We start from the raw sequence: 2,357 nt of genomic DNA on the forward strand, positions 1-2,357 counted from the left end.
ACACAGACACACACACACACACACAGGCACAGGCACAGACACACACACACACACAGGCACAGGCACAGACACACACACACAGGCACAGACACACACACACACACACACACACACACACCTCCCCTTAGTTAATGTGAGACCTAGTATACGTGTGTGGACCTGATCCTGGTCTAGAGACAGTTAATGAGGAACAGGAGTCAGACTCATCCAATCAGGAGGCTCAGGCTACCTAAGGGAGCGGAGTAACGTCTCCTATTGGCTGACTGAGGCAGGTGAGGCGGGACGTCTGAAAGAAGAAGAAGAGGAATCAGAGCCAGGTGACGCTCCTTAAACCTCCTGCTGTCTCTCTATCACTATGACAACGGGCGCTGGAGACAGTCACACACGAGGAAAAATTACACAATTGGAGGATAATAAACAAAAACATTCTGTTTTTAAACAAAAAAATGTGTGTGTGGCGTGTGTGTGTGTTACCTGTGTGTGTGTGATATCTGTGAGTGTGTGTATGTTACCTGTGTGTGTGTGTGTGTGTGTGTGTGTGTGTTACCTGTGTGTGTTTGTGTTACCTGTGTGTGTGCTTGTTACCTGTGTTACCTATGTGTGTGTGTGTGTTTTACCAGTATGTGTGTGTGTTTTATCAGTATGTGTGTGTGTGTGTTACCTGTGTTTGTTACCTGTGTGTGTGTGTGTGTGTGTGTGTGTGTTACCTGTGTACTCGTTGAGGCGTAGCAGCTCTGTCTGCAGAGCCTGATTGGCCCTCTCGGCCAGCAGGATGGGGGCGGGGCTCTGGAGGTCCGTCTGACGCACCTGATTGGATGACGTCATTTAAAATCAATCACAAACCAATGAAGAAAGATACTTCAGGACTGTGTGTATGTGTGTTTGTGTGTTTCTGTGTGTGTCGGTGTGTGTGCGTGTGTCTCTGTGTTTATCGGTGTGTGTGTGTGTGTGTGTCTCTGTTTGTGTGTCTTCGTGTGTATGTCTGTGTCTGTGTGTGTGTGTGTGTGTGTGTGTGTGTGTGTGTGTGTGTGTGTCTCTGTTTGTGTGTCTTTGTGTGTATGTCTGTGTGTGTGTGTGTGTGTGTGTGTGTGTGTGTGTGTGTATATACAGTGGTCTGCAAAAGTTTGGGCAACCTTGTTAATTTCCATGATTTTCCTTCATAAATCGTTGGTTCTTTGGATAAAAAAACATCAGGTAAATATATCATATAGGAGACAAACACAGTGATATTTGAGAGGTGAAACGAAGTTTACACCATTTACAGGAAGTGTGCAATAATTGTTTAAACAAAATTAGGCATGTGCATAAATTTGGGCACCACAATCAAAAAAAATAACTCAATATTTCGTAGATCCCCCTTTTGCAGAAATAAAAGCTTCTAAACGCTTCCTACAGCTTCCTCTGAGAGTCTGGATTCTGGTTGGAGGTATTTTGGACCATTCCTCTCTACAAACCCCTCTAATTCATTCAGGGTTGATGGTTTCCGAGCATGGACGGCTCTCTTTAAGTCACACCACTGATTTTCCATAACATTCAGGTCTGAGGACTGAGATGGCCATTCCACAACGTTGTACTTGTTCCTCTAGAATGCCTTCGTAGGTTTTGAGCAGTGTTCAGGGTCATTGTCCTGTTGAAAGATCCAGCCCTGGCGCAGCTTCACTGTCACTGATTCCTGGACATTGGTCTCCAGAATCTGCTGATATTTGGTGGAATCCATGCGTCCCTCAACTTGAACCAGAGTCCCAGTCCCTGCCCTGGCCACACAGGCCCACAGCAGGGTGGAACCACCACCAAACGTTACTGTAGGCAGCAGGGTTTCCCTCCATGCATGACGCCCCTTGTTATGTCCAGATAACTCAAGTTTAGTTTCATCAGTCCACAGCACCTTGTTCCAAAAGGAAGCCGGCTTGACCAAATGTGCTTTAGCATACGTCAAGCGGCTTTGTTTGGGATGTGGGCGGAGAAAAGGCTTCCTCCGCATCACTCTTGCGTACAGGGTCTCCTTGTGTAAAGTGCGCGCAATAGTTGTACAATGCACAATGACTCCCTCTGCAGCGAGATCCTGTTGTAGGTCTTTGGTGCTGGCCTGTGGGTTGACTTTGACTCTTCTAACCATTCTTCGCTTCTGTTTCTCCGTGATTTTCCTTGGTCTGCCACTTGGAGCCTTACCTTGAACTGTGCCCGGGGTCTTCCATTTCCTGACTATGTTCCTAACTGTCCAAACAGACAGCTGATATCTCTTAGACAGCTTTCTGGATCCTTCCCCTAATTCATGATGGGGAACAATCTTTGTTTTCAGTTCATGTGACAGTTCTTTTGAGACTCCCATGTCGCTACTCTTCAGAGAAGATTCACAG

General features: G+C 46.5%; 1 protein-coding gene across 1 annotated transcript in view; it reads right to left on the reverse strand.

Moving 5' to 3' along the window:
• LOC117956049 (arf-GAP with Rho-GAP domain, ANK repeat and PH domain-containing protein 1) overlaps positions 1–2,357 on the reverse strand; it is a 31,475-nt gene that overhangs the window by 9,597 nt on the left and 19,521 nt on the right. The window contains exons 15-16 of the mRNA XM_034890891.1: positions 708–807; positions 230–286 (exon numbers count right to left, since the gene is read on the reverse strand). Of these exons, the coding sequence (XP_034746782.1) occupies positions 230–286; positions 708–807 (157 nt within the window). The remainder of the gene's footprint in view (positions 1–229; positions 287–707; positions 808–2,357) is intronic.

Source organism: Etheostoma cragini, chromosome 13 (genome assembly GCF_013103735.1).
Source record: "Etheostoma cragini isolate CJK2018 chromosome 13, CSU_Ecrag_1.0, whole genome shotgun sequence".
Lineage (NCBI taxonomy): Eukaryota > Metazoa > Chordata > Actinopteri > Perciformes > Percidae > Etheostoma > Etheostoma cragini.